This window comes from Cantharellus anzutake, assembly GCF_015039405.1.
Source record: "Cantharellus anzutake strain C23 chromosome Unknown EI90scaffold_90, whole genome shotgun sequence".
NCBI classification, from domain to species: Eukaryota; Fungi; Basidiomycota; class Agaricomycetes; order Cantharellales; family Hydnaceae; genus Cantharellus; species Cantharellus anzutake.
The window spans coordinates 150,559-178,540 of NW_024067040.1; the positions used below are offsets into that span (position 1 = coordinate 150,559).

A 27,982-nucleotide genomic window follows, 5' to 3' on the forward strand; every position below is an offset into this window, starting at 1 on the left:
CTCAACTGCTCCCCATAACCATGCTAACCTTACACCATTAAACTATACTAGACCTTAGCTTTCCAACGCAGTTGGTCTCATCCAAAATGGTGGAAAAATGAGCAAGATAGTATGGGAGGAGCGGGGGATATATTGTGCATTTCCCCTATCTCACTGAATAGTAGTTCAAATGTCCTCAAAGTTTGCGCACTGCAATACATGTCTTCAAAGTAAACTTTACATATTTTCTCGTATTTTTTCGACATCTGAGAGGCACTGAGCTTTGACCTTGCATGTCATTTCCCACGCATGCCACTCCCGTGCGGTGTTGAGTGAACCAAGAATCGCACATTTCTCCATCAGTTCTCAACCATTTTCCATCGGGTCTTTTGCAATAAATTCCTCTAAAATTCCTCTTTATTTCGTATTATTACTCCAACTCATGATTCTGCAATTTCTAGGATGCACACAGCTACAGAAGTGGATAGCAACAGACATGTGACTTCAGTTTGAATTGAAAGTGAATTCTCAGGACGTCTCAGGACGTCCTGGGGTGTTCCCATACAAAAGAGGCCCTCTAGGCCCTCTTTGAACATCCTGAGAACCCCCCTCTATAGGCCTAGATATCGGTTGTTCAAGGTGCAATAGCAGATACATATGACCTGGGCACGGGTGGCATAAGCCACACCTCAACTTGGTATAATGATGTCATCGATTCAGTTACAATGATGATAGTTGAACTGTTCTACTCTCAGCCGGGGCAGTGCAAGCCAGTGCGGTATGGCCTCATGCGAACAACCAAGGGCCCGTGCCGTGCGCTCCCAGCAAGCGCGCTCAAGTCTGGAGTAGGAGCATCGAACTGCAGCCAAAAAAAAAAGGTCCACTAGGAAGACTTGTAAATGATCTCCGGAGATTAGCCTGACGAAGCGTGAACCGTTTCGTGAATTCACGTGAAGAAGTTGGAAATATTGTTTTTTTTTTTTTGGTCAAAAAAATCTATTCAACTTAGTGTGGATGCACTTCCGGAACCCCTTGCATGAGGCCATTTAGGACATTTGATCAACCTTCCTGATCATATGGTCCGCAGGACTTCTTGAAATCGTGATGTATATAGGAAGACGAGTTTAGTTTTTTTTTTTTTTTGATTTGTGCAGTGGCGGAATGGCGCGCGGGCGATAGCACTAGTGACAGTGCATACACAATTTTTCGAGCTTGAGCTGGAAAAGCTGAAAATGTTCATGGTTGCCTTGAGGGACATGATGGCATGAAACATACTAGGCACGGCTGACATTTGTGAGCTGCTTGAACGACGTTCATGTTCTTGGCTGGCGCGTTGATGCGCCACCTTCAAGTCCGAATGAGTTAGCAAGCGAATCGGGTAGCTGTTCGATCCATCATATGGGAGGATTCTCAGGGCATGTTTTTCAACCTGTTGTACATGTGCATCGCAGTGCATGAGCCAGAGATTAGTACTATTGCAGTGCAGGGCATTCAATGGCCAATCCGCACAATTTTGATCGACCTAGCTAAGGAGTAGCCTGAGGCAGGTGACCAGCCTTGATAGTATAGAGCTAGGGGGGGTTCTTTCAAGTTTGCTTTTTTCCCCTCGCTTAGCTCCCCTTGTCAAATGATGGCAAGAAAACTTTCCGCTCAGTTTTCCTACTTAATTGCATCAATTCCGGTATCGACTTCAAGTTAGGGGCCTCACAAAGCTCCCATGCCTCGAGGTTCCACAGAGGTAACAACCCCACGTTCATCAATAAATAAGGAAGAGAACAGGCGATTCGGATCTTGGAAAGTCCCCTCGTGTACTGTAGTTGGGATAAGTATGCTCTGTCACGTGCTAACGCGGAAATCCGATATCAACAATATTCAGACCCAAAATGGGACTCAATTCCCACGCCCCTCAGCGCGCGCTCTATGTACTGTAAATGACATCCCATCTATGAAACGCTCACACCGCGTTGCGAAATAGCAGTAATGAGATGTCCGGGCACACATCTGATAGTCCGACTCCCAATAATTATACTGTGAGGTGGCTGAAGCGGGTAATACCATCCTAATATCCAATCCCCGCCCAATCCCCGCCAAAATGCCCCAACGGATAGATATGTAATCCCTGCTGACGACACCCACTGCAATATATATTAGGCCCAAAAAAGGAATTCCACCTTTTTCGGCCTTACTTTGGGACCTTTTTGGCCATATGGAAGTAAGAAATGAGTTTACTTTTACTTTACATGTGATATGCCACGATGCAGTATACTAATTAACTCTACGCGACAACACGTGCGGATACAGTTCAGTCCGACTCAATGCGAGATCGCGATCAAGCGAGTCATCAAGCTTATTTCATGAAGGGGATGCACATGTACAAGACCACCCACGTGGTTTTTCCGTTCAGGTACCTCATGCTTCCCCGCACTGCGTATGAAATAAAGAAAAGAAAGAAAGAACCACATGAATCCAATAGCTTCGCCAAGTCGTACAATAGGTTGTTAAATATATATGGTTACAGCGACCAGTTAAACCGCACCTTATTCTCTCCAGAACCCTACTCTGTCCTCCGAACCCATTAGCACACAAGACGAATCGTTCACATGTCCCAGAACGAAGAGCGCCGTCCTCTCCTTCAGAACCTCGCCGTATGCGAGGAACCCATCAGCGAACAAGAGGTCTTCCATGTTTGTTCTTAAACCATATTCACCCAACGGTCGCTCATTCTGGGACAATTGCAGATCATACATGGAGAAGGGGGCGCCATCTCCCTTCGCACGGAACCCAGTGATCAAGGGCGAAGCAATATGGAACAGAGAGAAGTGACCCAAGTAGGACGCTCGTTTATTCCCCCCCTCCCGACCGTGTTACGTTACTCAATGCGTCATTCATCATTCATTCATCATCCCTCTTTACAGAGAAGTGACCCAGTACATGCGAGCCAAACGATCAACCTGTTCAGAAATGACTCTACTAGTATGACCAGCAGCATTCAGCGAACATCTCAATTCCAGAGACCCACTAGCAACTACTATGTGTTCCCGGCATATCCATCTGATCAAGTCACTTTTCAGGGCGTGGGGCCAACAGTGAATCAGAATGAAAACATGCATCGAAACGAGTTCTTCATGGCGTGCCCTATAGATCATCTTTAAGATATGCATGTAGAAGTTGCACCGGATCACTATGAATGAGATGATGCGACTGTTCCTAATTCTCGAATGTCGTGTGGGGTGGGTACGTTAGCCATTTAGGGGTATTGCAACTAGTGTAGCAAAAGCAGCGAGCAAGCCACGTGCTGTTGCAGACTGCAGTATGAGCGCCCATCTTATCGAGATCGAGAAAGGGAAACTCCGGTTCAATGCCTACACGCATTCATCCCATTCAACTTCAATGATTTTTAATTCAACCACTAGTACGTACTTCCATCAAAGGCAGCGTCTATGCAGTGAAGACCGGGGTTTGAGCTAGTCTCCGTTGTCTTTGGATCATTGCGAGGAAGGTGTGTGTCGCTAGAACCACTGATGATAAACCTGAGGCCGTCGATGGAGTACGAGGAAATGTTGTCGGCGCGACTGACGGTTCAGGCCAGTGGTGTTGCCGCGCTTTAAGAACCGGTCGTTGTTCTTCATGGCCACGTGAAAGTTCGGTTTATACTCTCCTCATCCGGAATGGTAACCCTTGAGCTTCAAAAGACGGTCATCCGGATACTTGAAGCAAGGAAGAGGGGGGGATTCCGAGGATCTCACGCCGGCGTTGATGGGAGGAGAGAGGATAACATGCAGTTCTCTCGGGTTGGCCCAGCGAGTCGAAACGTCCTGGTAGAGGTCGTTGAGCGCTTTCATCTTCTTCGCCTCGTCCAACGCGTCCTCAGCCTTCTGGCGTTCCTTGTCCAACTGCCAGGCCGTCCCTCCCCTCAACCGCCCTAAGACGTCCCCCCTCATGATACTTGCCTTGGCTCCGAGTCGATTCGAGGTACATGGTGAACCCTGCACCGCCGCAAGAGCGTGACGTTATGATGGCACTGGTTTTTGTTCTTACGCTCGAAAGAGCTCGTTCCTACTCTTGTCTGGCGTGAGGACGATGTTAGCGAATCGGTGGACAAGGAAGCAGAGCCTTTTCTTGGTATTTTCCCGCCGTTCGGCAATAAAGAAACCGTCAATGCCCTCAGTGTAAGGTGTAGACTGGGTAGAGAGGCTGAGGGGAGACCGTGCGAAGTGGTACTAGGAGATTCGTGGATTACCAACGGGTGGAGTTGGAAGAGAAGGTTTGGGCGTGAAGGAGCTTGGGACGGGGCCCAGTGGGTCACAACCGAACTCCCTGATCTCGACGTCGACGTCGACGTCGGCTCTTCAAAGAACTTCCTGCACTTAATTTGGAGGCCACGGTCGAGGCCATCATTGCCCCGAGAGAGAGACCCGGGGCATCCGCCGATCCGGGGGGGAACGGAACACTTCTTCGATGTACATACCCGATTCGGACGAGTAGCGTCGGTGCTTCGTCCGCTTCACTTTCATCTGGCATGGATCTCAGGAACTTGCCTTCACGAGCGTGTGGGTTGCCGGCGGCACGGTGTCCCTTTGGTCCTCCCCACCTCCGGCCCGGTGGGTGCCTCCCACACAGTGGTGCTAGTGCGGGATATCCTCCAGTCGTTCCCCAGGTATATCTAATAGCATTCCCTCTCAGAGTAAGGCAAGCCTCTCGCCCGGAAGTTGATATGTTTTTGTTATTTACTAATGCTTGTTTCATCACCCACTCGCGATGTTCAACACGCCACGGCTTGACCTTTCCATCGATTTTGGCTTGATCCATATCATAACTGGCTGGCGTATGCTCATCCTGCTCAACGCGCCCTGAGATCGAGGGTGGGAGTACCTTAGTTCTCTGGGCTAAGCTATCTCCAAGTATCCCCATAATGACCCTCAGCTTCTTCTGGCTACCTGATCTTCTGGATGGATGTATTGCATCAGGGATAACCATGCACTCGGACAAGTTTGGAGCAGCCAGCCTTCGACTTGTCCAAATTTCTTTGTTGCACAACCAAGTGAAATAAGTAGTCTCGGAGGTTGGACAGAACATGGGATCCATATCAATGTCTTGGCGTATCTCTCTAATCGGGTGTTCAAGTTGTCCAAAGCGGTACATGCATGATCCGGATAGCCAGAATACTCAGCACTGTGCCCCGAATCAGTAGTGTCGATACTGCCCTTTGGACCCCTCCATGCCAGCTTCTCGAGTCGGAACACTCAGGGCGTCCTGTTGGTTTCGGCTGGCTGATTGGGATCTTCGCTATCTCCCCAATCACTTCATGCCGCTACTCTACACTGGCTATGTACTTTTCAGGTACTTACCTGATATCGAAGAAACGCTTGTACCGAGGGTTCTTCGTTCCGTTGTGCATTCTGTTCACGATCCGAGACCGGGCAATCTAGTTAAAATCCACTTCTTCTCACACAAAGTTGTGAAATACACTCCGGTGATGGGAGCTACAGCAATAGTGGTCGAGTACTGTTCCTCGGCGTCTCAAGCCGAGCATCAGTCGTGGCAACCATAAAATATTGCGGAAATGTTTTCCTTGCTTAGCAATCGTATGTGGCCCTGAGTTAGATTGCCATCGAAGGCACTTGGTTAAGGGAAGTGGCTTGCGAAGGTTACTCACGAGCTCTGTAATCTTCCTTCGTGCCGGAGGGGGATGGGTTGGACTGTCAGCGCATCGGGTGAATTTTCTGACGATTCAGAGCTGGAAGTGTGCGTGGCCATTTTGATGCGCCGGCCCTTTGTGTTGTCCTCAGGGCTATGTTCGGCAAGCACCAGTACTAGCAAGGAGAAACCCTACTGCATATACCCTTGTCATACGACGGGTTGAAAAACGTGGTATTTCTGAATAACATTAATATCAATACGTCAGTGATAAAACATCGGGAGGCAATTGGTTATATCCGGTGTCGGATACTTGAATATCCAACGTCAAGGATTTTGTGTTTTGAATATCGGCGCTTTCTGATCCTGGTGCCATGTGACTAGCTTTTAATTATTACATAAGGGACTTGTTTAGCAGTCACAGACTTGAGCAAACCATGGGCGGTTACTATGATGAGATCGAGATTGAGGATATGACGTGGGACGAAGAGGCGCGAGTTTTTCACTACCCATGTCCGTGCGGCGATCGCTTCGAGATTAGCAAAGCTCAGCTCAAAAACTACGAAGACATCGCCACATGTCCCAGCTGCAGCTTGATCATTCGAGTGATTTACGATCCGGTGAGTGCACTTATCTTCATCTCACGAGTTGAGTTGAATGGTCTGTCCCCATCAGTTCGATTTCGAAGACGAGGAATCGTCTGGGGATGACGAAGAGGGGGCCGAGGAATCCGCTGACAGCGAGGACGAGCCTAAGGAGCAGCATGAGACAGCTACGGACATTGCTGCCCCTGATAGCGCCAAAATTATAGCCTCCGTTGAGGAGAATTTTGGTAATCTTCATCTAGAAGATAAGCCCCATGTGGTGGGAGACGACGGGAGCGCACTTGTTGCAGGTAGAGTCATAAAAAATCGTCGAGCCTGATAATCCCTCTCTGAAAAATGAAGTAGGGACAAAGTATGGTGGCGGGACGACGACTTTCGGAAAAGCTGGCCTGCCAAGCACTGAAATGAAAACATGAACACCGAGACTCCTTTATTTTATGGGCTCCAGCACACATTACGAATGTGCGGCACCGTATGGAATTATAATGATGATATGACATCGACCTCGATCGTTCTGTCCATTACAATCCTGCATCGCCTGACCCCCTCATGCCCTTCGTTGAGGTGACACCTTTGCTTCCCCTCATATACCCAATGAGATGGAGCAGTGAAGTCGGTGTCATGCCCTCCATGCGCTTCGCGGCACCCTGTATGGGTACATGGACATTCATCAATACATTGGCAGCCATAGATCTGACTCAACTTACAATACTTGTCGGCCTCAGTCTTGTGAGTCTCTCCCGGACTTCATAGCTAAGCCCCTGTACGTCGCCGTAATTAATGTCGGACGGGAGAGTCATTTCCTCATCTTGCATGAAGACTTTAACGTCATGCGCTTGACGCTTGAGATAAAATCGGTATCGACCTATGGACAAAAGTCCCATTCTTAACTCCCTTGGGAGGTGATAGGTTCAATTCCAACCTTCAATATCCATTCGATCAAGGATTCGCGGATGATATTGAGCCAGCTCCGGTATGATTGGAACGAAATCTCGCGTAGAGATAGTCGGGAAACCCAAGAGGTCGTAAGCACTGTGCAGAGTGAGCCCTTCGTAAGCTGGAAGGACCAAAATAAAAAGTACCTTCGCTGAATCCCATCGGCGGCAACCCTGAAACCTGCGGCATTCCATCCCTTGAGATAAGGTTATCAGTGAAGCGTTCCTATTCTTTTCTTTTCAGACCTGCGAACTTGGGGGCTCAATGTATGCTGTTCTAACGAAGTTTTGATCCGCTTCAGGTCATCCATTGATTGGACGTACTTCGTCCATCTTCTATCAGAGACAATTCCGATGGTTCGACCTACACTTGCTTTGTGTTCAGCAATGAAACTGAACGATGGAAAGCCAAATAAACCTTTATCGGTGAGTCTCATGTCTGCATTATCTGCTCTGATAGTCATGCGATATTCGCTCCTACTGGTAAACATGCGATACGGTTCTGCGGCGCCCCTCGAGATCAGGTCATCGACCATCACTCCCAAAAAGCCATCCGCTCGCGTTAGTACAAACTGCTTCTTTGGCGATCGATAAAGCGCAGAAAGTCCCGCGTTGGCACCCGCAAGAATGCCTTGGGCGGCGGCCTCTTCGTATCCAGTAGTGCCTGAAAAAAGGATTCACTGCAATCAAGACAATACACGTACGAGCCTTGGCATACCATTTATTTGACCAGCGAGAAACAATCCGGGTATACGTTTCGTCTCAAGAGTTGCTGCACGGTGAAGGTGAACAGAGACCCAAAAATGAGGCCAAGGATCTGACCTTTGAGCTCTCGAGCATCGATACAGTCATATTCGACACCGTAACCTGGTCGAATCATATTGACATTTTCAAGTCCCGGAATGGTACGTAGCATTTGTTCTTGCTTATCCGCTGGGAGAGTACAGGATATACCGTTCGGGTATATCACATCTACGATCCCCACTTCGAATTATGAGAGATCAATAAGTCATGAAATCCAAGGCGCACCTGAGTGGTAGCCTTCTGGTTCCAACCATACTGTATGCCCGTCTTTTTCGGTGAACCTGATGACTTTGGACTCTATCGATGGGCAGTATCTCGGGCCTAAACATAAAGCTAATCAGAATTTACATGCAAAAGGCAAAAATGATACCTTTAACGGTCTCTCTGATATGGATGCTAAGATGTAGGTTATCTCGAATTATCCTGTGGGTTTCAGGAGTAGTCCGTGTTCGATAACAAGATACTTGATTATGCTGCGAATTAAAATTATCTCTCAGCAAAGCGACTCCTAGAACACAAAAATATATTAAACCTCGTTAGCGGCACGATCAGTAAGATACGAGAACGGTATAACGTCCGAATCGCCCTTTTGTTCTATTATTTGTGGATGATTCCAATCTATGCTGTTTTTCTCCAAGCGAGGGGGTGTCCCTGTCTTCAGTCTTCCAAGCTGAAATCCAGCCTTTCTCAAAGAAGCGGATAGGCCTTCTGGTGGAGACGCCGGGTCATTGATGCGCCCAGATGGGTAGGCTACAAGGCCAATATGAATCTCGCCGGAAAGGAAGGTACCTGTGGACAAGACCACCGACGAGCACTTAATTTCCTCGCCGGTGTCTACACCATCGCAGAAATCAGTGTGAAGCTCCGCACTTCGACCAAGGTCGCAAATCTCACCAAGACGGACACCGGCAACTTGGGCCCAAACCGGTGGTTTGAAGGGATTGGGATTGTCCAGGGCGGCATTCCCTGTGTCATGGGGAATAGATGGTTGATCCCAGAGTAAGTCGTGCACGCTGGCTGCCCGGATATCGAGGTTCGGATAATTAAACAATATTTCTTGCATGTGCTTCTTGTATAACTTCCTATCGATTTGGGCGCGAAGACCCTAATGTAGAAAATGGGTGGTTATGTACGTAGAGACAGAAAGCACACATTTCCTCTCACCCATACTGCAGGACCTTTGGACCTATTTAATATGTGGAACATTATCCCCGCTTTGTCTGTTAAGCTGACGTCAGGCAAAAGCCACCCTTAATGAAGTAATTGATCAGATACCAGCAACCCGACCGCACACGCCGTCTAGTGCGTCTACTTCCCGAACCAATGTGCCCTTTCCCACTCCTCCAAACGAAGGATTACAGCTCATTTCGCCAATAGTATCGAGTTTCTGGGTAAGGAGAAGCGTTCGAGCCCCGGTTCTAGCTGAAGCTGCAGCAGCCTCACATCCCGCATGTCCACCGCCAATGACGCATACTGTGGGAAATCATCAGCAAAGCAAGGGTAATTATCCAGGCGACCGACGTGATGACGGACCACGATACTTTTCTGACGAAGATTCTACTTCACCCACGTTCGGTCCAGGGTAGATTGAATGGATTGCAAAGCCGCGCTTCATTACAATTCGAGGTGCACCCGTGCCTTTGCCTAACCATGATGGACGCCGAGCATGTCGCCCAGGGGATAACATGCCAGTTCTTCACTCTTGAGCGGTTATGACAAAACCATACGCACAAATGACTCCCCGATGTCTCTGATATGGGGAAGACCCAAACCCAAGCTAGTGTAAAAGCTTGCAGTTGGTAGGCAGGATCACAGCCCCTACTAAAGTAGATGCAGCTGGTCGGGCAGCTTTTTTGGCACGAGCGTGGGAACTTCTTGTCAGAAATTAACGGGTCACGAGTTCCGCCTTGTTACAAACGGTGACGGTCGGATTCGTTTGGAGACTTCAGAGCCTCTCAGATTATACAATGGTGATGGTTTAGTTACTGCATGTTATGCATCAAGCTTCGCTTTGAGTGACAGCAGGATGCTGTAGAGAAATATCAATCCAACTATTTCAGCAAAAGGGGTAGGAACAGTAGGCAGGATCCCAGTATATAGGAACAGGGGAGACGGGGCAACGATGGTCACAGCTGCATGAAGCGCAAAGAGATGACAACGTAAAACAGGGTGAGAGGGGGAGTGAACAAGCAATATGCCCAGAGGACCGTTCGATTGAAAAGTCTTTCAAACGTGTCTCCGGACAAGGTTTGTATAATCTGAGCCAGCGCCAAAGCAGGCGGTGATGTTATCAACAGGACAATTGATACGGCAAATACGGGACTGCAGAGAAGGAATGACATAAGCAATTCATGATATTTGGCTGCAGGGATGACTCACTCTTTGAATAAATCAAGCACCTCATACGCCGCCAGCGCAGCCATCGGTGGCAGGATGATCAAAGGTGTTACAACCATCCGAGCCAAGCATGAGACAATTACAGTGGTCGTCTCCCCCGGAGTGGTTCTGTTTTCTGATCTCTTCTTGCGCGAATTTGAGAAATGTGCCCAAAAATCAAAAGTACAGGTCTTGAATATTCTTGTCGCAGATGCGACAAAGGTGCTGTGAACGAGGTCCGGTCGTTGCTCCGGGACCCTATGGATCAATCCTGTCAATTCGGAAGGTTGCTCTAGGTCTGGCGGGGAGCAATCTTCCGCTTCTATGTCGCTTTCCTGAGGTCGGGGCTCATTAGGGAGGACTGGGGATAGTACAGACTCGTCGTAAAAACACGCCCCCAACGTTAACATGGTGATAGGGATCGAACACGCGCCAGCACTTTCTAGGAAGCCCCTCACGGGTGGAACGTCTTCCATCAAAAAATGCTGCACGGGGGGATGAGTACAACAAGAAATGCAGCAAGTGAAGCATACAAAGGGAACGTTGCAAACTCGTGAACTTTCTTCAGGAATGTTAATAATCCTCTCTGTGTTCGGCGGGCACGAGAATGCCATATGCTTGACGATGGCGACGTGATAGTTTGGAATGAGAGTTGAGGGTGATCGCTTCCCCACCCATCCTCTGATTCACGGTGCGGTCTAGGTGGATCCTGGCTCCGAGAGGCGACCGCCGCTGGGCCATCGACTTGGGCTGGTTGGGTTGGGGGAAGTGCGACTTCCAGCAAATCAGGTGGAACCATCGAGGATGCTTCGGGGCGTGTACCAATGTTTTGCCCGAGAGCACTTTGGGTGAGTTCATCTTCCTCTTGGGTTAGCAAATGAACTCCGTACGACCAACGAGCCTAATATCCAGTCAAGAGGTTGGCTATGGCAGGAGAATTAGGAAGGCCGGTGCATACCATCGTACCGAGATTTGCGTAAAGAATCATATACCCTAATCCTCTCCCAAGCATCGAATTAATGTTGTCATCCGGGCCCCAGCTGAGACCTTTGATGTTGAACACCATACTCTGTATGAGCGCAATCGGCAATGAATTGGTATTGCTGAACATCGAGGCCGCCATACAAAAGTTGCGCTGAGATCTCTTCAGGCGCAACATAGTGCTTATGATCGACGCGACCACCCCGGATATGGCAATCGCCACTACGAAAATAATGGGGATAATCCACAGTTCCTTGAGCTTTTGCGGCGTGAGCGAGAAGGCCACTTTGGAAAATAGCAGACAGGGGGTGAAGAGCCAGATATTGATTACGTTCATTTTCTTCTGGGTAAGTTTGTCGAGAACCCCTTTGCGGGCCAATGCCCTGTCCAAGCCGACAATTGTGTTTTAGTTTTGGGTTAAGATTAGCGAGCACGCACCAACCGCTGAAACACATAATGAATACTTCCAAAATGGACTAACACCACCGTCTATGCTTAATGCGCATACGAGCTGACAGACCGCCGCTTCACTCACCTCAAAAACCGTGAGTAACAGTAACCCATACGCACTATCGGGCTTCATGATGCCTGTGAAGATGACTGTTTTTCGTAATTTCCAACATCTTGGTGGATCATCGGGATGGCCCGAGCCTGGTAACCGCCCAACATTTGCAGGATTGACAAATTAAGTTCCTCACCCAGATAATATTGAAATAATGGTGGCCACCAAACGAGCACCTTTCATTTCTACTGGATAAGCCCAAGGCTGAAAGGAGAGACAGCGATCAGATCAATAATGGCATAATCAAGGTGCAGAAAAGTTCATGGAAATGGTAAGTCCACGAAGAAAAGCATTATGTTACGTAATCTCCGGTTTGGGACCTCGATGACAGGGTAGCACTGCCACATCATCGTGAGGTCGAGCGAAATACTGAAATTCCTGTCCGATGGTATTGACCCAGACTCCTACCCAGTCGGTCTGTTCCGAATTTCCGAAGTTTAACCGCAACTTCAAGACGACTGGCATGTTAGAAGTTACGGCCCGACGCCACTGGCGGTCCCCGGACCGTATATTCACGCTTTGAGAGCTTTGGGAAGGAGGCGCTTTTGGGGCGATCGACGGTGAACACAATGTTGCTTTCGGCCTTTGTTTTCACGCTTTGACTACTGCTCATGTTTCACTTCAGTGGCGTAGAACTCACCCTAGATGTATATAAGGACAGGATGTCTCGTGCTGCTCAGATTAACATGGCAACCCGCTTCGGCGGTTCACTCGCAGTCCAGAAATGAAGAGAGAAAAATAACTAAAACAGGTGGCAGGTGCCTGGTAACCTGCAGAATATTCCGGTTCGGTCCATACATACATGTGACTCGCATTTCAACATCTTTGTTGAGAACAGTTAAGATCGTGCTTGTATGACATAGTCGCTATTTCAGAGAGAATCGAAGCAGGTGAGGAGAACCTGATGATTTCCGGAGCCTTTTGTGCATGCTGGAACACATGGCGAAGCTTAGGACACAGTCTGATCATGGCCATGCAGTGTGAAGGGTAGGATCAACCGTTGTAGTCGGGAATCAGACAGAATTTTTAGAAAACGCTGTAACAAAACAAACCTCGTCCTCCCAAGGCTCCGATATCGCCATAGCCACTCGGTTGTCGTGAATAAACGTTGATATTTCAGTAGCATAGAGAGCCTCTCAGATCATACAATGGTATAGTCACTGTATCAAGCCTCGCTCTGAATGACGGCTGCAGGATATCATTCTAATCATCTCAGCGGTACAGGGAGAAGGGGTAACGATGGTCACAGCTGCATGAATCGCAAAGAAATGACAACGTAAAACAGGGTGAGAGGGGGAGTAAACAAGCAGTATGCCCAGAAGATCGTTCGATTGAAAAGTCTTTCAAACGTGTCCCCGGACAAGGTTTGTATAATCTGGGCTAGCGCCAAAGCAGGCGGTGATGCTATCAACAGGACAATTGATACGACAAATACGGGGCTGCAGAGAAGGAACAAAATAAGCAATTCATGATATTTGGCTGCAGGGATGACTCACTCTTTGAATAAATCAAGCACCTCATACGCCGCCAGCGCAGCCATCGGTGGCAGGATGATCAAAGGCGTCACAACCATCCGAGCCAAGCACGAGACAATTACAGTGGTCGTCTCCCCCGGGGTGGTTTTGTTTTCTAATCTCTTCTTGCGCGAATTCGAGAAAGATGCCCAAAAATCAGAAGTACAAGTCTTGAATGTTTTTTTCACAGATTCGGTGCGGGTGCTGGGGACGAGGTCCGGTCGTTGCTCCCTATGCACTAATCCTGACAATTCGGAACGTTGCTCTGGGTCTGGCGGGAAGCAGTCTTCCGCTTCCGTGTTGCTCTCCTGGGTTCGGGGCTCATTAGGGGGACTGGGGATAGTACAGAGTCGTCATAAAAACACGCCCCCAGCACTAACATGGTGATAGGGATCGAACATGCGCCAGCACTTTCTAGGAAGCCCCTCACAGATGGAACGTCTTCCATCAAAAAATGCTGCACGGGGGGGATGAGCACAACAAGAAATGCAGCAAGTGAAGCATACAAAGGGAACGTTGCAAACTCGTGAACTTTCTTCAGGAATGTTAATAATCCCCTCTGTGTTCGGCGGGCACGAGAATGCCATATGCTTGACGATGGCGACGTGATAGTTTGGAATGACAGATGAGGATGATTGTTTCCCCATCCATCCTCTGACTCGCGCTGCCGTCTAGGCGAATCCTGGTCTCGGGAGGCGACCGCCGCTGGCTTTTGGACTAGGGCTCGGCGGGTTGGAGAAAGGGGTCGAAGTTCGACTTCCAGCAAACCAGGTACCACCATCAAGGATCCTTCGGGGCGTGCACCAATGTTTCGCTCGAGTGCACTTTGGGTAAGTTCATCGTCCTCTTGGGTTAGCAAATGAACTCCGTACGACCAACGAGCCTGTCATAATATCCAGTCAAGAGGTTGGCTATGGCAGGAGAATTAGGAAGGCCGGTGCATACTATCGTACTGAAATTCGCGTAAAGAATCATATACCCTAATCCTCTCCCGAGCATCGAATCAATGTTGTCATCCGGGCCCCAGCTGAGACCTTTGATGTTGAACACCATACTCTGTATGAGCGCAATCGGCAATGAGTTGGTATTGCTGAACATCGAGGCCGCCATACAAAAGTTGCGCTGAGATCTCTTCAGGCGCAGCATAGTGCTTATGATCGATGCGACCATCCCAGATATGGCAGTTGTCATTACGAAAATTATGGGGATGGTCCACAGTTCCTTGAGCTTTTGCGGCGTGAGCGAGAAGGCCACTTTGGAAAATAGCAGACAGGGGGTGAAGAGCCAGATATTGATTAAGTTCATTTTCTTCTGGGTAAGTTTGTCGAGAACCCCTTTGCGGGCCAATGCCCTGTCCAAGCCAACAACTGCGTTTCAGTTTTGGGTTAAGATTGAGCAGCGAGCACACACCAGCCACTGAAACACATAATGAATACTTCCAAAATGGACTGACGCCATCGTCTACGTTTAATGCACATACGAGCAGACAGACCACCACTTCGCGCACCTCAAGAACGGTGAGCAACAGTAACCCATACGCATTATCAGACATCATGGTTCTTTACCGGTGAGGAAAGCCTGCGAAGATGGCTGTTTTTCGCAAACTCCAACATCTTGGAGCCTCTCATCGGGATGGCCCGAGCCAAAATTTGACAAATTAATTTGCAATGCGTTCCTGATTGGGGTCACCCAGATGATATAAGGGTGGCCGCCAAACGGTCACCTTACACGTTCTGCTGAAGAAGTCCGAGGCTGAAAAGAGAGGGAGAGACAGGGATCAAATCAATACGGCATAATCAAGGTGCATATGGAAATGGTAAGTCCACGCGAAAAAGGTGGGCGGGGAACAGGGAACGGGAGCACCCAACCAGGAACCCTGCTAGGCAGGTGACCAGCCTCTCTTTACTTAACGGGAAGGAACCCCACGTAGGGAGTGACGTAGACACTCCACGGTACCACGCATACCCAGGCACGACTAAAAACCAGACATCACAACCCAGAGGACCTTGTCACCCCGATCACACCAACCAGACAGCTTTACCTTGCACATATTGCAGATGTAATAAGTCAGGCTAGCCGTACTGCCACGTACTAACAATACAGAGTACAACAACCGGGGACCACATTCTGGAGATTATACCAGTAAAACATTGACTAGAGTGCTCAAGCAAACCTCCCTATGCGACTCGTCATGTGAAAGACAAAAAATAATTAGAAATTTTGTTCTGCTTCCAGATATGTTGGCCGGAGTGCTTCAAGTGGGGTGAGGACGGAATTCGCGGCTAGGAAAGAGATGAAAGTGGCAAGAAGAACACGTAACGGAGTGCAGGCAGGACTCCAGCCTCTATGATTTCGTAAAACCGAGTGGACAAAACACAGCCACAGAAAGCGTGACTTGCATCACAAAAGTGGAAGGAGCATCACGTACAAATTATAACGTGGAAAGACAAAATAAGAATAAGCACACGTAATTTCAGCGTCGGCTTTTTACTAATGATGCTACGTTCCGAAGTTGCACCAGATAAGAGTATTCGCTTCACAATTCTTAACCAATGTCCTCTCATGCAAGCGCTTCCAAGCCGCTTACAGGAGTGCGCATGGATGATGAGAGGACACCGCTCCTTTCTGGCTCGAATGAGCAGTCAGCGCTCCTGGGATCAACTTCCGCCTCGAAGGACAATCAAGCAACGGGCGCTGATGGACCTGCTGGGGACAGGGATAGAGATGAGGGGGAAGTCATCGCTTCCATCCGAGGACTTGCAGCAGAACACAAGGCGTCTCGGGCGTCCATCGCCTGGAAAATTGTTCTTACCTTGTCATGCGGGGTCCTACTAGGCATCATCATAAGTGCTGGTGTCAGTTCTCGTCCTGGAGTTAGTCGGTATCACAGGCTCATTGGCGACATATCGAGGCTGACCTGTGGATTCACAGTTTAATTTTGGAAAAGCCCTAAAGAAAGCCCTCGGAGGTGGACTTAGTGGAGCTCTCGGTGAGCTATCCCTATGATCCCGATGGAACCAAATAATCAACAGAGACTATAGCCATGGTACTGCAGGTGTTTATCTTCATGCCGTTGCGTACCATAATGAACTATCAGGTGAGCCTGGGATTACGCGCACTCCTGCAAAACCTAACATCATCGTAGTATCGGTTCGGCAAGCCCTTCTGGGTCGCGGCGAAAACTCTCTTCGCTGAAGGAGGATATGGCCGTTATTATCAGGGGATAAGTGCAGCGATCATTCAAGGTATGTATAGAGCCCTGGTCAGGAATACCCGCCACCGAAGTTGACCGCGCTGGTTCAAGCCCCTGTATCCCGGTTTGGGGACACTGCGTCGAATACCTTCGTTTTCGCAGTTCTCAAATCAAGTCCAACCCTAGACGCACTCCCATCCCCCATTAAGAGCTTCTTAGCTGCTATTTTTACTGCCATGTTCCGCATAATACTCACACCCATCGACACTGCCAAGACAACTTTACAGGTACAAGGTGAGAATGGCTGGAAGGTACTGAAAGTCCGAGTGCGAATGTACGGGATCGGTAGTTTATGGTATGGCGCTGTTGCGACTGCCGCCGCCACTGTCGTTGGATACTTCCCTTGGTTCGGCGTCGTAAGGATTTCCCCCGCTCATCCCAATCTTGGGTATTTACATTGATTTCCCAGTACAATCTCTTGGACGTCAATCTTCCGCGGCATCATAATTTTCACCAACTCCTCATCCGACAAACTGCAATTGGGTCCTGTGCCTCTCTTGCCTCAGATACTGTTTCGAACTCTCTGCGGGTGGTCAAGACATACCGACAAGTAAATGAGACCCGAGTGTCATACTGTAAGCATCTCCGTACTTAGTGCCCCTATTCTGAAATTCCGTGTAGCCGAAGCTGCCAAAGCCGTCATCGCGATCGACGGGTTGCGAGGGCTTTTCTTCCGTGGTCTCGGGACAAGATTGTTAGCAAACGGGTGTCAAAGTATCACGTTCAGCATTTTGTGGAAACTGTTTATGGACCTGTAGGTTGCCGTGAATTCGTTTAGTTGTCGTACCTCATCTGATCTCACAGGTGGAATAAAAATTCCCAAAGGCCCCTGGTAGAACTATAAAACAACTGGAATCCGACTTAATTCAGTGATTCGATTCGAATTGGATTCCAATGCCCAAACGTTGCGTGCTTTGGATTTCTTCATCTTAACGGATAGACGCTGAGCATTAGGCTCGTCAATTTTCACGAGGTGGCCCAGTATATATAAATCATTTCTGAGTGACAGGGTTGTTTTCAGCTTCGATCTATGGCTCAAAGACTAGGGCCCATGGTGTGCTTGCAGGTGGTAGGATAGCTTCATTCGGGAATCAAATTATCACGCCTTTATTAAGCGGTCCATAACTAAGGAAGAGTATTCGAGGCGATCTGAGAGCAGCAGAACCTAATTGGGCAGCAGTAATCGTATCTCTGACCTTCCGGGAAAGCCACCGAAGCAAAGGTCGGATCGAAGAGTCACCGGCTGCACCGCGTGCACCCCGCCCTTCTATTCCAGAGTTGCATGGAAACAATAGACGTTTTGGAGCCATTATCGGTGTAACATCTCCGAGTCCCAAGCGTCCCCCTCGTTTGTGGCTGGCTCACCACAACTTTATGGCTCAAAACACCTGATCACCGTGGTTGGGATATGCTTAGGAGTCCATGGAATAGCTTAGTAAAGTGCGTGAGACAGTGCGTGGGATCCCGCTGATGATTCTCAGCCAACTTCGTGCCATTAGGAGATGGCTGGTAGGTATCAATGAATCTACAGGGGATGGGAATGGTACAACGCATCTATAAGCTAGTCCCCAGGCAGGTTACCGGCCTCCGTGGGTCCCGATAGGTCGTACGCTTGGGCAGATTACCAGTCCCTGTATGATAAAGACTGTAGTACCTAAGCGCAACCTTTGGACGTGTAACGTATCTAATATAGAGACCGGAGTCCTGCCTACGTATACAGAATGTTCACGTAGAGATGAAGAGGAAGTGACTTCTTTAGTTATCGAAGCTTTGAATGAATTGGTGATACAACGGTGGGGTGCGTTTGGGCACGTATTTAATCACGTAGCATTATGTGGGCGGGTAAACTTATGTAAGCTACGGAAACCTGACATGTGGCTGTGCCTCCACGTAGACTCTGCGCTGCCGCAATCAACATGTCCTTCCTTGACGCAATCCTCAGTCCTCTCCGTTGCATCCAAGACTATGCCAAAGTAATAGCTGACGCAGATGTCGACTGGAAGAATCTTGTCGTGCTTTTTTCATTGGGCGTCTACGTCTTGGAGACCTATCTTCTGTGAGTTTTATGGTCGAATTTATTAGAGTGGCGGCGGTACGAAGGTCATGGCACTTCTAAAGGAGCAGACAATATCCCTATTACTCAAGGGAGGCTCCTCCCCCTGCTCTATCCCAGCATTTTCCAGGGGAGACGTTCCAGAAGTCGCAGAACTATGGCCGAGACAAGGCGCGGTTTGCGTTTGTCTACAGCGCGTTTGGTGAAATCCTGGGGATAGGACTGATATATGCCGGCGCCCAAGTCTGGGCTTGGAAAATCGCTGGGGAGTGGTTGACAAAGTGGGGCTACGTTGGATACGAGGTACGTTGCAATGCTACAGCGCATGCCAAGTTGGTGAATCCCTTTCAATCTAGATACCTCAGTCAATCCTTTTCATGGTATACTTCTCCTTGCTTCGGCCATACCTTTCTTGCCACTGTCGTATTATCAGACATTCGTTCTTGAAGAAAAGCACGGATTCAACAAAATGAATGTCAGACTGTTCATCACCGACACCCTCAAGGGTTGGGCCCTCACATTTTTCATCGGGAGTCCCTTTTTAGCCGGTTTTCTGTGGATAATTCGTTGGGCCGGAGACGGATTCATTCCCTGGCTGATGTCATTCTTGTATGTCTTTCGTCTCCGTATACGCACCGTTGTCTTACAGTCGTGCGATCTAGAATTGCCTTCCAGCTTGTTATGGTGGTCCTTTATCCTACTGTGATCCAGCCTTTGTTCAACAAGCTTTCGCCCTTGCCACAAGGTCCTCTTCGGACTCGCATCGAAGCGCTGGCGTCCCGGCTTAAATTCCCCCTAACGGATCTTTATGTCATCGATGGTTCAAAGCGAAGTGCTCACTCTAATGCCTACTTTTATGGTCTTCCATGGAGCAAGCATATAGTAATCTACGATACGCTGATCAAACAAAGTGCCCCAGAAGAGATCGAGGCAGTGTTAGGTATGGTTGAATAACTACGACTTTACCCAGCGTTAAACATTCTGTTTGGACAGCGCATGAACTTGGCCACTGGTGGTACTCGCATCCCCTCAAACTGATGATCATCTCAGAAGTCCACCTTCTTCTCCTCTTTTCTGCCTTCCCAGCTTTCCTCCAATCCGCGTCGTTGTTAACATCTTTCGGATTCCCAACCTCCGTTGCTCGTCACCCCCCAATCATTATATCATTCATGCTTTTCCAAAATCTTTTTACCCCAGTCGAAGCGCTGTTGACCATGGCAATGAATGCCGTTAGCAGATATTTCGAGTGGCAAGCCGACAAGTTCGCTTTTGAACAGGACGTTTCAGATAATGATGAGAAGGCTGCGACAGAGGGTAAAGACGGTTCTACGGATGGTGTTGCCGCTGATGACATGGGCGAGAGGCTCGCCAAAGCACTTATTGGACTGCACAAGGAGAACCTATCGTCAGTTTGGGTTGACTGGCTGTAAGTATCGGCCTTGTCGACCAGTTGCCGTAATCTTTTAATCTTGTCTTCTAGTTACTCCGCATATCACCACTCGCATCCCACGCTTCCAGAAAGGTTAAGGGTGATGGACGATCTTCGAAGTCAGAAGAATCTTCGTGAGGGAGCTTCGGCCAAGAAGGAGCTGTAAACTACAGGACAAAACCAGTATTAATGCTAGTTAATAGTACTATGTAGGCGATGTTCAATATGAGTTTCCGCACTCATTTTCACACGTCTCGGTATCAGCCGAAAGAATCCAGCCGTGTTTTTGTATTTTGGGCCTGCGCTTTCCCGGCAGCTTCGCATCTCTGCGAGGACGCGTATAAGATGCCGGCGGCCCAGTCCTCGTCCTCTGGCGACTCTCTAGTATCGCATGCTCAATCCTTTGTATCTGAGAACAAGAAGGCTGTCGCAGTTGGCGTGACAGTTGCCGTCATAGCGGCAGGAGCAACAGGATACTACCTCTACACAACTAAACCGAGAACAAGAGGGGACTCCTCTGCGGAAAAGGGGAAGAGTGACACTGATTCAGGGAAGGGTGGTGTAGGGGGTGAGAAAAAGAAGAGAAAGCATAAGAGCAAGGTTGGCGAGAAAGATGGACCAATTCTGGAGGAACGGACGCCTAAACCCCCGGCTCCCGAAGAAAACAAAGTGACCGAAGCAAAAGAGGGTGAGCGTTTATGCCCATTACAAGAATTCTCTCCGCTGTTGTTGATGTATGGGCTACAGAGGATGTACCAAAATTCACCCAAGCCGAGATTGAAGCACTATCGAAAGAGGTCAGATGGAAATCGTGGTCAACTGAATGGACCAGGGCTTATTTTGCCTTTAGGATCGTCTTTCAACGGCAAACTCTCTGAAAACCAAGGGGAATACTGCTTACTCCGCAAGGAATTTCGTCCGCGCTGTCGAGTATTACACCCAAGCAATTGAGATTTCGCCTTCCCCGGAAGCAGTTTACTTCAGTAATCGTGCAGCATGTGTGCATTTTTTCCCCTTTTGTTTTGTTGTGGGTGATTAGGCCGTGATGTTAATTAACCCATTTTCTTTTAGGTTACGTCAATTTTTCGCCACCCCAATATGAGCTAGTAGTTCAGGATTGTGATGAGGCCCTCAAGCGCGATGCGAAGTACATAAAAGCTCTCAACCGCAGGGCAACTGCCCTGGAAGCTTTGGGACGGCTCCACGAATCACTACGAGGTGGGCCATTCATCATTGCGGGTTGAATGCGAATGGTTTGTGTAATCATTTACTCCACCATCAGATTTTACGGCGGCAACGATATTTGATAAATTCCAAAATGACGCTACCAGCGCATCGCTTGAACGCGTTTTAAAAAAAGTTGCACAGAGAGAAGCCCAAGAAACCATGGCCGTTCGTGTTATCCGAGCGATCTCCGTATTTGCCACGCCAACAGACTTATTTTAGAAACGTGAGCCACGACTACCTTCCTTTGCTTTCATTCATGCCTACCTTGCCGCATTCCGTCCGCGTAAGTCATGTTATCTCGACACCTCACCGAAGGATGAACGTTGCTTCCCGCAGGACCGTTACCGGAGCTACCTGCGGCCCGCACACAAGGAGACCAGACACTCGTTCACGCCCATCAAGCATTAGAAGCACAGGACTATGCCCATGCCTTTACACTTGCCAATGAGTCGATCGAGCAAGGGATATCAGAGTCTTGGGACGTTGGCAAAGCTCAAGCTTTTACTCTGCGTGGGACCTTCAAGTCAGTCGAAAGAATCCTTTATTTTTCTTTGCACTTAATTGACCAAGGGTTCAGATTCTTGATTGGAAAATCCCAGGATGCCAAGGCTGATTTCGAGGCTGCACTAGCGCTTGTGCCGACTTTTATCCCTGCTTGGGTGAAGATTGCCAGCGTTCACATGGAACTTGGTGACACCGACGCTACTTTCCGTGCCTTTGAGGAAGCTATTAAACACGCGCCAAATGATGCGGACACTTACTATCACCGTGGACAGGGTGAGTTATTATGCTACATTCCTCCCCGATATCAAATAACCCGGCTTATACCAACAGTGAACTTCATCATGCAGCAGTTCAAAGAAGCTGAGGGGGATTACATTAAATCTTCGCAACTAGACCCCAACTTCGTTTTCAGTCATATCCAGTTGGCCGTCGCTCAATATAAAACCGATCAAGTTGGAGCAGCCATGGCAACCTTTAGGAAAACAATGAAAATGTTTCCTCATAAGAGCGAACCCCTTAACTACTAGTAAGGCACCTGTAGATGCTCAGCTCACGGCGTCAAGCGCTGACGGTGTCCAAGTGGCGAACTATTGCTTGACCAGCAGCGGTTTACAGATGCTGTTGAAAAGTTCGACAGAGCTATCGAGATCGAACGAAAGAAGTGAGCTAATTGTCTAGCTTGACACCTTTGAAACACCATGCTTATATCCTCGATCGAAGAAAACCAATCAACGTTCTTCCAATGGTTAACAAAGCCCTCGCTCTTTTCCAGTGGAACAATGACATTCTCGCAGCGGAGGCGTTACTGAAAGAGGCACTTAAGATTGACCCGGAATGCGATTCTGCACTTGCCACTCTCGCGCAGCTTACTTTACAGCAAAGCAACCTGGAGGAAGCCATTGTACTTTTCGGCAGGCATGCGGAGTTGGCAAGAACAGAAGCCGAGCTCGAACAGGCATTGACCTTCAAATATGTGGGTATTGTCGTTACTTTACTTTACTCCCTCACTCAGTGATTTTAATCCAGGCTACACAAGCTCAGCTTCAGTTCATTAAAGATTTCCCTGACATGGCTTCACAGCTTAGCATGCTAGCCCGCTCTATGCAAGGTGTTGCTTGAGACATCTACTCTATTACAACCCGAATTCGCACACGGGCGAGTTCATTATTTGTGGCCCACTAGTTGCTTGATTAATTGGCATCTATCTCCCCCGTCACCTATCTATCCCGCTGTATCTATGTTCATCTTCATTCGCTACAACAATGCATCCCACTCCTAGGGCATTTGCCAATTCAGCCATCATTCTGATGTGCAGCACGTTAACAATGGTTGGTTCTCCTGCTGTAAGTTGGGTTCTACAGTTCATTGGTCGGTCCGCGTTTTCTTCGCTAGCAATGTCGATCCTATGTTACATCTTTTGCTTTATGGTGAATTCTGTTCGTTGATTGTTTGATTTGGAAGTTCTGCCAAGGAAGCCTGACGCACGGTCATCCACCTCCCATCGTCCTGTCCACCATGAGCGGACTTAGAAATCAATCCAACTGACTCAACTCGAGGCTCCCGTTGGGTTTTAATGCTATTCCGCTTGCCCGGTCACACATATGCAGAAGCCAAGCATATGCGTCAATGCAGGCGGATCTATCTGCCATGCATGGAAATCCCTCCGTTGCTCTGGGTTCGACCGCGGTCGCCTTGGTACCCTGCTAAGCTTTTTGTCAAGCTTTCTGTTCTGCCCTGGCTACTATTTTTTCCCTCATTCAAATAGCGAAGCAAATTATTGGCGCTAATTGAGCACGTCTGCGTAGAATGGGTTCAATTTAGTACTGCCAGCCAACCTCCAGCCCGGTGTCTATCAATCTGGGGCTTAACTAGTTGGGGTCACAGTCGTAAACATAACTTTGAAGAGTCCATGAGCACCGCTCTTGTAGAGAATAGTGACGAGTATGTGAAACGAAGAATTGTACTCATGAATCAAATCACAACTGAACAAAGGTGTATTGCAGAAGAGTCACGAAGATGTAGGAGGGTACCGCATGAGGGCAAAATCCTTAGGGATCGTTGTAAGAGGTATACACACGTGAGTAACTAGGAAACCAAGAAATTTGAGGGCAGATTTATCAAATATGCATGACAACAGGTATCAATGGCGGCCAGAAGCAGTGGAGAACAAACAGGTTGGTCTGAAAGTGGTGACCGGCGAAAGCAAGATGAACAATGAATCAGCAGACGAGACCTTGAAGTATAAAATAGAAAATGGTTTATTTGCGGTGCAGGTGTGCGGGCTGCGCTGTGGATATCACATCATTTCACGGAAAATTTCATTCCATGGATCCGTACTCCGAATTGTTCCAGCACTGCCATCTTCTGTTGTACTTCCGATCACAGTGGGTGGGGCAGTAACATATGATGAGGGCGCCTCGCTGATGTCAGTATGAGCGACACTTTGCGAGACAGTCTGCTGGGACTCCGTGGTGGCACGTGAGACTGAAGGACGCACCGTCCGCCCGGTACGTCCGACATCAGGCACTTGGAGGTTTGATGAAGATGGTAGGGGCAGTTCCTGTGGTGGCGCACTAGTCCTAGGTACATCATCCCAATCTATGCTCACGGATGGTGGGATTCCAAAAGTATTATCATGCGCATCGGCTTGACGTGCGACTGAGCTTGCTCTGGAGCGTGAAGATGGAGAAGCTGAAGCGGCCCCTGCTTGTGATGACGGTGACGATGACGAACCCTTCCGGGATCGGCCCATGAGGGAGATAGCCCTTGAACGACTAGTCGAGGGCGACGAAGGGGGCCGGCTCCCTTCTTGGGCTGAGCCGAAAGAGGTACGACGGAGCGAAACTAGGCTCTGGGCACGAAGGCGAAGAGCTCCTAACGAAGACTTTGGGCTAGGAGCAGAGGACAGCAGCCCAACCGAGTCTTCTTTCTCAGCCTCCTCGATGGAACCTCGTGCCTCCGCATGATCTTCTTCCTCCAACTGATGGTCATTGTCGTCAGTACCTTGCACCGGCGGTAAGGGAATCGCAACGCCAAATGTTTGGTCCGTAACGCTGATTGTGCGGTTACGATGGCGAAGGGATTCCGAACTCCGGGGAGACGAAGGCAGGGATGGAGCCGTACCCGCTCGACGTCTACGATAATCCGATCCCGCTGATGGATGACGTGGAGGAGGTGGCATCATTGGACTCAGCGGACTGCCCGCTGACGATGAAGGTTCAGCAGAAGCAAGGACAGATTGGCCTTGGGACGACGCAGACAAGGCTCGAGACGATGACGAGCGAGGCAGGGGGGAACCTTGTGAATGGGTGGATGGTGAACGGGAACCGGACAAATAAGCTGGAGACAGTGGTTGACCGAGGCTCGACAGGGACTGAGATGCGCGTCCGTTCATTGGTTGCTGAGACTGGGATACTTCCCCTGTCAGATCTTCCTGCAGGTGAGTCGCCGAGACCGGAGACTCCACTAGCTGATCATCTATCTCATCGCTATCCCGCACCACGAAACCCTCCAAGCCATAGTCCTTTTCAGATCCAGAGGCCGATGAGTGGGTGCTTGGCATTGACCGCCTGGGAGAGGGGATTGGACGAGACTGAAGAGGGAACGGGGGAGCTGGTGGACTGGTGGTAGCGGTGGGCATAGGGAAAAATGGAAATGGGAGAGACAAGATAGGCCCACTTGATGATGGTCCCGTAGAACCGTAAGCAGGCTTGGAAGGGTCTACCATCGGCACAAGACTTTGTAGATTGGCAGCTGGCACCGGCGGAACGAGTGATGAGGAGCCGAAGACTGTAGAGGAACCAGCGGGGGAAGTAAATATATCGCTATCAAGGACACTGCGTCTTGTCCCGGAGTGCTGACCGGGTGTGGCAGTCGGCTCATCTGCCTTTTGCTCGCCATCATCAGGCACATGTGCATGAGCTGACCCCAATGCAAGGGCGGTAGAAAGATCCACCGTTAACGGTGGCGAATCAGAAGTCCTTGAAGCGAACCTATTCTCTGCCATTGGTTGTTGCGAATGACGTTGGTCCTCGACTGATGATGTCCGGCGCTTGACACGATTTGTGAGGCAGAACTCGTACGCTTCTCGGATTCGAGTGATAGTGAATGGCAACCACGCCCAACGCTCGATGAGACGTTCATTACGCGTCCGTGACGCATAAAATCCCTTCTCATCATCCTCTTCTTCCCATCGGTACCGAGGACCACAAATCCCTGCGCATGCTTGCCCGCTCGTAATCCATAGCCCGACCCTGTCAATGGCAATGAGTGACGCAGTCTACCAATAGCTAATCAGAACCTACCAGCTGATGAGAAGTACCATCACTCTCCACAATGTCCATACAGCATTAGCAATAAGGGATCCCCTAGCATACGAAGTCAATAGGCCTTGCCCATTGAAGAACGTGGTATCTCTGCCAACCGGAAGCTCCCCATTATCCGCCACTGCACGGGCAGTTGGTCCCGAGAATGCAAACAGTGCTGCTAAACAGAGAGCTGCACGAGGGAGGAGAAGGACAACAGTTGGTAAATTCTGTGAGTACCAGTAGCACGTCTCCGCAATACCATCTCGCCAACTGCCATTCCGTTCTGGGATGAAAGCGCTGGCACGTATGTACTGAAGGAAACAGAAGGTCGAGTATGAAGTCATCGAGGCGAGGTTAAAGGCGGGAGCAGATAGATAAATGGATAAAATTAATGGTCGCTCTTTATTATGTTTGGATCAGAACAGAAATACAGACATGTAAACAAGGGATCAATGGGCTTACTTGTACGCCATTGGCGATAAAACGAATAAAGAAGCTCGTAACTAGGTAATTATCGTTTTAGTTGCAGCCCCACAGAAACAGCGAGGCTGCCCTCTGCAGCAAGGGAACTCACCCAATGAATATGATGAACAAATAAACAAAATAGCAGGCTATATAGGCTGCAAAAGCTAGTGCCCAGCCACGACCTGATGCAGGGACACCAAGTGCAGCAGGCGTGGGATGTTTGGCAGCTCTAAAAAAATGGGTCAATGTTTAGAAAACGCATGTAAACAAAGGCAAGGAAGTCACTAACTGAAGCAAGATGTATGCTGCGTTAAAATCCAAATAAGATTGAAGGGGAATATGCACAAAGACCATAACGGGAAAGAGGTAGAAGTATATGTGATTGAGCAAGGAAGGATTGCGCATTATTCCAAGATGAAGGCCGTTTGCTCTGAATCGAGGTCGATGCCCATCTGCCGCAACATCTGGGATAGAGGGGGTTGGAAACGTTGGTGCGGTGGTGTCGTTTGGGGCTGCCACTTTGGGTGTGTGTGCCAAGCTTGCTGAACGGTTGATAAGGCCAGAACCAACGCCTCGGCTTCTAGGCGCCGTCAGGATGCGCACCGATCTGGGGGTAGGGTCCCGGCCTTCGGAATGAGGCCGTCGGGTCCCTGAGCGTGCAGGGGTGGTGGGGGACTGCATGGTATGGTCAGGAGACACTGCTGACGAGCCCTCCGCACTGGAACGAACTTCCCGTTCGGCTGCTGGGGATCCAGCGCCAGTGTTAGTTGAAGATGCAGGCACAGGAGGATGGGGGCGCCTAGGCAGCCAGGACGGGTATTCTGACGACTCCAGGGAAAAGCGATCATCTGGTGCAATGATAGAAGATGACGGACGGGGTCCTTGAGAAGCAATGCGCTCGTTTTCGATAGCTGCTACTTCAGCAGGGTATAGATTCGTAGAGCCTCGTCGTGGGTTGCGTTCGTTGGACATGCGTGGCGTAAAGCAAATTTTCAGCGCTCACTCAGCGCGTTCCTTGGGTTCGTAAACAGCTCGTCAACGAGTAATAGCCAATTCGTTATTTATGGGATTTTTCTGGCACTGCTCTGGCTGATGCAGAGCGCGAGTATTTACTCGATTAGATGAAATACGCGCCGCCTCGTGTTTGGTGCACACTTGCCTCGTGTTCTGCTCGAGGAAGGAAAGGTGAACTAAAATGAACGCGGACTTTGAGTTTAAAATCCGCAAGAAAACCCGTGCACAGCCACACGTCACAGCTGTCTCAGAATGGTTCCCACGCCTGCTGAGTGGCCCAGCTTCTTTTGAGTCTACTGCGTGAACATTCACTCTCAGACTCCACTGGGAGGGGCTT

The 27,982-nt window shown here is 49.2% G+C and overlaps 10 protein-coding genes across 10 annotated transcripts; 4 read left to right on the forward strand and 6 right to left on the reverse strand.

Moving 5' to 3' along the window:
• Positions 1 to 2,451: 2,451 nt before the first annotated feature.
• EI90DRAFT_3082150 (uncharacterized protein) lies at positions 2,452 to 3,221 on the reverse strand. Its single transcript, XM_039061987.1, has 4 exons — positions 2,904 to 3,221; positions 2,710 to 2,831; positions 2,552 to 2,670; positions 2,452 to 2,523 (listed from the first exon to the last, which is right to left on the reverse strand). Exons 1-4 carry the CDS (start codon positions 3,138 to 3,140, stop codon positions 2,492 to 2,494), a joined length of 510 nt encoding a protein of 169 aa, XP_038910051.1. The 5' UTR covers positions 3,141 to 3,221; the 3' UTR covers positions 2,452 to 2,491.
• An 86-nt stretch (positions 3,222 to 3,307) lies between these two features.
• Positions 3,308 to 4,076, reverse strand: EI90DRAFT_3082153 (uncharacterized protein; the record flags this gene model as incomplete). Its single annotated transcript, XM_039061988.1, has 1 exon — positions 3,308 to 4,076. A coding segment is annotated over exon 1 (245 nt), but the record flags the coding sequence as incomplete, so codon positions are not given.
• Positions 4,077 to 6,030: 1,954 nt separating this feature from the next.
• On the forward strand, positions 6,031 to 6,687 carry EI90DRAFT_3082157 (uncharacterized protein). Its single transcript, XM_039061989.1, has one exon. It carries the CDS (start codon positions 6,054 to 6,056, stop codon positions 6,324 to 6,326), a length of 273 nt encoding a protein of 90 aa, XP_038910053.1. The 5' UTR covers positions 6,031 to 6,053; the 3' UTR covers positions 6,327 to 6,687.
• Positions 6,368 to 9,833, reverse strand: EI90DRAFT_3002085 (glucose inhibited division protein A-domain-containing protein). Its single transcript, XM_039056341.1, has 16 exons — positions 9,494 to 9,833; positions 9,236 to 9,433; positions 9,125 to 9,180; positions 8,855 to 9,065; positions 8,493 to 8,794; positions 8,331 to 8,433; positions 8,186 to 8,281; positions 7,979 to 8,128; positions 7,875 to 7,928; positions 7,575 to 7,820; positions 7,411 to 7,520; positions 7,304 to 7,353; positions 7,144 to 7,253; positions 6,929 to 7,086; positions 6,567 to 6,868; positions 6,368 to 6,511 (listed from the first exon to the last, which is right to left on the reverse strand). Exons 1-15 carry the CDS (start codon positions 9,645 to 9,647, stop codon positions 6,743 to 6,745), a joined length of 2,124 nt encoding a protein of 707 aa, XP_038910054.1. The 5' UTR covers positions 9,648 to 9,833; the 3' UTR covers positions 6,368 to 6,511; positions 6,567 to 6,742.
• A 54-nt stretch (positions 9,834 to 9,887) lies between these two features.
• On the reverse strand, positions 9,888 to 11,900 carry EI90DRAFT_3282372 (membrane transport protein-domain-containing protein; the record flags this gene model as incomplete). Its single annotated transcript, XM_039066898.1, has 6 exons — positions 9,888 to 10,282; positions 10,340 to 10,821; positions 10,842 to 11,237; positions 11,295 to 11,700; positions 11,756 to 11,793; positions 11,853 to 11,900. 6 exons carry the CDS (start codon positions 11,898 to 11,900, stop codon positions 10,087 to 10,089), a joined length of 1,566 nt encoding a protein of 521 aa, XP_038910055.1. The 3' UTR covers positions 9,888 to 10,086.
• Positions 11,901 to 13,122: 1,222 nt separating this feature from the next.
• On the reverse strand, positions 13,123 to 14,871 carry EI90DRAFT_2940575 (membrane transport protein-domain-containing protein; the record flags this gene model as incomplete). The annotated part of the gene is given in 5 exon segments (XM_039055252.1): positions 13,123 to 13,318; positions 13,376 to 13,631; positions 13,643 to 14,276; positions 14,339 to 14,744; positions 14,804 to 14,871. The coding sequence occupies 5 exon segments, from the start codon at positions 14,869 to 14,871 to the stop codon at positions 13,123 to 13,125; spliced, it is 1,560 nt and encodes a 519-aa protein (XP_038910056.1).
• A 1,074-nt stretch (positions 14,872 to 15,945) lies between these two features.
• On the forward strand, positions 15,946 to 17,490 carry EI90DRAFT_3147242 (mitochondrial carrier domain-containing protein; the record flags this gene model as incomplete). The annotated part of the gene is made up of 8 exons (XM_039065511.1): positions 15,946 to 16,266; positions 16,325 to 16,382; positions 16,426 to 16,490; positions 16,539 to 16,638; positions 16,698 to 17,002; positions 17,056 to 17,221; positions 17,268 to 17,400; positions 17,451 to 17,490. The coding sequence occupies 8 exons, from the start codon at positions 15,946 to 15,948 to the stop codon at positions 17,488 to 17,490; spliced, it is 1,188 nt and encodes a 395-aa protein (XP_038910057.1).
• A 1,029-nt stretch (positions 17,491 to 18,519) lies between these two features.
• Positions 18,520 to 20,366, forward strand: EI90DRAFT_3082191 (peptidase family M48-domain-containing protein). Its single transcript, XM_039061990.1, has 6 exons — positions 18,520 to 18,702; positions 18,765 to 19,006; positions 19,065 to 19,308; positions 19,362 to 19,639; positions 19,693 to 20,125; positions 20,180 to 20,366. Exons 1-6 carry the CDS (start codon positions 18,563 to 18,565, stop codon positions 20,292 to 20,294), a joined length of 1,452 nt encoding a protein of 483 aa, XP_038910058.1. The 5' UTR covers positions 18,520 to 18,562; the 3' UTR covers positions 20,295 to 20,366.
• EI90DRAFT_2978557 (mitochondrial outer membrane translocase receptor TOM70) lies at positions 20,042 to 23,295 on the forward strand. Its single transcript, XM_039055939.1, has 13 exons — positions 20,042 to 20,337; positions 20,393 to 20,816; positions 20,876 to 20,925; positions 20,979 to 21,126; positions 21,200 to 21,346; positions 21,411 to 21,520; positions 21,575 to 21,638; positions 21,692 to 21,878; positions 21,933 to 22,132; positions 22,190 to 22,385; positions 22,440 to 22,520; positions 22,580 to 22,832; positions 22,886 to 23,295. The coding sequence occupies exons 2-13, from the start codon at positions 20,474 to 20,476 to the stop codon at positions 22,976 to 22,978; spliced, it is 1,872 nt and encodes a 623-aa protein (XP_038910059.1). The 5' UTR covers positions 20,042 to 20,337; positions 20,393 to 20,473; the 3' UTR covers positions 22,979 to 23,295.
• An 860-nt stretch (positions 23,296 to 24,155) lies between these two features.
• On the reverse strand, positions 24,156 to 27,603 carry EI90DRAFT_3132601 (uncharacterized protein; the record flags this gene model as incomplete). The annotated part of the gene is made up of 5 exons (XM_039064487.1): positions 24,156 to 26,112; positions 26,164 to 26,566; positions 26,629 to 26,669; positions 26,741 to 26,860; positions 26,921 to 27,603. The coding sequence occupies 5 exons, from the start codon at positions 27,601 to 27,603 to the stop codon at positions 24,156 to 24,158; spliced, it is 3,204 nt and encodes a 1,067-aa protein (XP_038910060.1).
• Between the last annotated feature and the right edge of the window lie 379 nt (positions 27,604 to 27,982).

What these genes read in the sequence shown, in the direction of transcription:
- EI90DRAFT_3082150 (XM_039061987.1), bottom strand. Translation starts at nt 3,140, where the DNA reads ATGCATATCTTAAAGATGATCTATAGGGCACGCCATGAAGAACTCGTT. An exon ending in GTTTGGCTCGCATGTACTGG is followed by an intron (nt 2,832 to 2,903) that starts GTCACTTCTCTG and finishes CACGGTCGGGAG; the next exon opens with GGGGGGAATAAACGAGCGTC. An exon ending in TCCATGTATGATCTGCAATT is followed by an intron (nt 2,671 to 2,709) that starts GTCCCAGAATGA and finishes ATATGGTTTAAG; the next exon opens with AACAAACATGGAAGACCTCT.
- EI90DRAFT_3082157 (XM_039061989.1), top strand. Translation starts at nt 6,054, where the DNA reads ATGGGCGGTTACTATGATGAGATCGAGATTGAGGATATGACGTGGGAC.
- EI90DRAFT_3002085 (XM_039056341.1), bottom strand. Translation starts at nt 9,647, where the DNA reads ATGTTATCCCCTGGGCGACATGCTCGGCGTCCATCATGGTTAGGCAAA. An exon ending in TTCGTCAGAAAAGTATCGTG is followed by an intron (nt 9,434 to 9,493) that starts GTCCGTCATCAC and finishes GATTTCCCACAG; the next exon opens with TATGCGTCATTGGCGGTGGA. An exon ending in AGTTGCCGGTGTCCGTCTTG is followed by an intron (nt 8,795 to 8,854) that starts GTGAGATTTGCG and finishes GCGATGGTGTAG; the next exon opens with ACACCGGCGAGGAAATTAAG.
- EI90DRAFT_3082191 (XM_039061990.1), top strand. Translation starts at nt 18,563, where the DNA reads ATGTCCTTCCTTGACGCAATCCTCAGTCCTCTCCGTTGCATCCAAGAC. An exon ending in AGAGATCGAGGCAGTGTTAG is followed by an intron (nt 19,640 to 19,692) that starts GTATGGTTGAAT and finishes CTGTTTGGACAG; the next exon opens with CGCATGAACTTGGCCACTGG. An exon ending in TCAGTTTGGGTTGACTGGCT is followed by an intron (nt 20,126 to 20,179) that starts GTAAGTATCGGC and finishes CTTGTCTTCTAG; the next exon opens with TTACTCCGCATATCACCACT.
- EI90DRAFT_2978557 (XM_039055939.1), top strand. Translation starts at nt 20,474, where the DNA reads ATGCCGGCGGCCCAGTCCTCGTCCTCTGGCGACTCTCTAGTATCGCAT. An exon ending in ACTCTGCGTGGGACCTTCAA is followed by an intron (nt 21,879 to 21,932) that starts GTCAGTCGAAAG and finishes CCAAGGGTTCAG; the next exon opens with ATTCTTGATTGGAAAATCCC. An exon ending in AGGCATTGACCTTCAAATAT is followed by an intron (nt 22,833 to 22,885) that starts GTGGGTATTGTC and finishes ATTTTAATCCAG; the next exon opens with GCTACACAAGCTCAGCTTCA.